The following is a 2,824-nucleotide window of genomic DNA, read 5'->3' as shown; positions in this document are numbered from 1 at the left end:
ATTTGATTTCCAGATACCAGTCTGTCTTATTGCTGACATACTGCTTGTAAATAAATTTATGTTACTACTAGAATTGCAGCAACTGAGTCTGCATTTGTTGACAAGTTGATGCCTTCACGATATGACAATTTTAAGTAGCAACTTGCCAGCAACTTGCCGACAATTAAAAAATTTTCATTATCAAAATTTATTCTCTTACCGTCATGTTGCTATAATAATCTGTATTAAACTATAACATCATGCAATGCAATCACGTTACTGACGAAGTAATACTACTAAACTGCCATTAAACCGCTGACATATATACATTATTGTCTGCGTATTGCTACAATGTCGGTATATTTGAACAAATTGACGAATATACAGCAAGTTGTCAGTATTATAAGCAACCACGCCATTTTGTTGAGACACGCTTGATTATCTGGGTTATAAAGAAGAGTAAGAATTATAATTTTAGTATAAACAGCGGATTTCTTATTTTTAGGTTTTACATGTAGGCGGTCAAATGAATATCCTGTGTTACTGTTTGATGAATTTCGCAACTAAGGAAAGTGGAAAAAAGCACCAATCAATCACAACAGATGAAATCATTCAGAGACATCAGAAAATTATTAATTTCTCTAAGAATGTAGAAAAACTGTTCACGTACATCGCATTAGTGATGTTTATGGTTAACTCGATATTGATTTGTTCATTGGCGTTTGTCATCGTAAGCGTAAGTAAAAGATGGGAGTTAAAATATTATGTATTAATAATTACTGTTTGTCGCTAGCTAATATATAAGCGCACGATTACTGTAATTAATTTCCTTATGTTTTATAACATACGAATGTAAATAAAGGCAACTATTTTCATAATTGCGTAACAAGATAACGATTTTTTTTCGTGTATAGGCAATTGGTACACCCGATGCAGTGGAGCAGATAGTAAGATCTATTTTCTTTTTCGCTGGAACAAATCTAGAAGCGTTTGTATTTTGCTTCCCTGGAGAATATCTGAACAATAAGGTTAGCGATAAAATGACTTTTATATTGATGATTACAAATAATGCTAAATTTTATATTAAAATATTTAAAAAAGAAGTTATCATTAGACACTAAAACAATTTTTACAAAATGTACTGAAAATATTTCCATTATTTCCATCTTCCTAGAGTAAAGCGATTGGAAATGCAGCATATAATACCCCATGGTATAACTTGAAACCTAAGGATAGCCGTATCTTATCATTTATAATATTAAGATCACAAAAACAACTAACGCTCACTGTTGGAAAAATGGCTGATCTCTCCTTAGAATATTTTACAAGTGTAAGAATTATGCGTAGCATATGAATTAATTTTGCACATTATTCGAATATACAATGATTAACAAGTGCAAGAAAATTCGAGAAATAATTCTAGATGATAAAATTAGACAGAAATTGAGAATAACAAAATCGTGGTGAATTATCTTTTAAATACAAATATTTAAATATCCACGTACTTTAGACACCTTTACGTAAATATTTAAACATTTGTAATTAAGAAACAAAGCTAAAATCATAATCTTATTGTTTTTTATTTTTGTCTTATTCGATCATCTTTATAATCTTAAATTTTCTTCCCCCTATTGCCAGACATCCTGCACATAACAAATATTTTATATATACGTATATAAAGCTTGTTATAAAATATGTATATTATCTTTTCTTATTCTTAGATCTGACTTACTTATTCAAATTTTGGCGTTTAATTAATTTCAAAATTTGCGACATTGTTTAAAATATGCTTGTTTGTGATCATTTGATATCCGTTATAAATTTATAATTATGTATAAAAATAGTTTTTACTTGTAAAACAAAGTGACAATGTTACAGATCATGAATGCTTCGGGATCGTATTTATCAGTGATGTTGGCGATGCAATAAACGTCACGTCCGTCTCGTCGATCTTCTCAGCTAGTATTTGTAAAACACACAGTAACGTACAAATTACATTACGTTAGTTCAAAAATACACGCAATGCAAATTTATTTTCCAAAAATATTTGGAGTAATTTAGAAAACATGATGCGAAATTCAAACTGCGATCTGAAATTCTGAGATGTAATGTATACATAGTTAAAGTTAGGTAAAGCAGATCAATGTTTCTCAAATAAATAGGTATCTCTTTAGTATTGACTGTTAAATGGTTTTATACGATATCGTGCGACATACATAACATGCCCCAGTTTTATTCCATAATGAACTACTTACTTTTATATTTATCAGTCGATATCCATAGGTTCTTAATTAATCTCTCGCAAATATCGCTACACCAATGCACATTCATATATTATACGTACACAAAAAACATATACATCTCGTAGCATCGCGCAATTCAGTTTTCTGTTTCTTCGTCAAAGTCTCTTCACCCTCTAGATTTTAAAAACTTTTCAAAGGATCCCCTCCAAGCTCGATTTGCCATTGCACATACGTCGCTCCGCCTATATGTCCGTTTGTTGTATATTTAAGGTAAACATTTTGCGATCACCAGTGCACGAAAGAGGGAGAAATAATTCTACCTGTACCTTTCTTTTATCAAAGTGAGGAGGAGCAGCAGCGTTGCATTTGTGGTCACTGTACGATAAAAATATTTAATGAGCAACTTCTATTGGCTGTTGGCTTAGAGGTGCACCTGTGTGATGACCTCTTACGACCTTCCAGTCTTCAATGATATAACATCAAGTTGTGAACAGAAAATATACACATTTAACGAAACTATTTTTTTTTCTTTTTGAACGTATTCTTGCCTACCATTATGTATATGTATATATTGATGTATATATATATATATATATATATAT

The 2,824-nt window shown here is 30.8% G+C and overlaps 1 protein-coding gene across 1 annotated transcript in view; it reads left to right on the top strand.

Moving 5' to 3' along the window:
• Nucleotides 1–2,824, top strand: part of LOC108762400 (odorant receptor 13a-like) — a 14,133-nt gene that overhangs the window by 3,108 nt on the left and 8,201 nt on the right. The window contains 2 exon segments of the mRNA XM_018509378.1: nucleotides 894–1,007; nucleotides 1,154–1,234. Of these exon segments, the coding sequence (XP_018364880.1) occupies nucleotides 894–1,007; nucleotides 1,154–1,234 (195 nt within the window).

This window comes from Trachymyrmex cornetzi, unplaced genomic scaffold (genome assembly GCF_001594075.2).
Source record: "Trachymyrmex cornetzi isolate Tcor2-1 unplaced genomic scaffold, Tcor1.1 scaffold299, whole genome shotgun sequence".
Taxonomy (NCBI): domain Eukaryota; kingdom Metazoa; phylum Arthropoda; class Insecta; order Hymenoptera; family Formicidae; genus Trachymyrmex; species Trachymyrmex cornetzi.
Note: the sequence above shows the minus strand (reverse complement) of the source record. Positions and strands in the feature narration are given on the sequence as shown.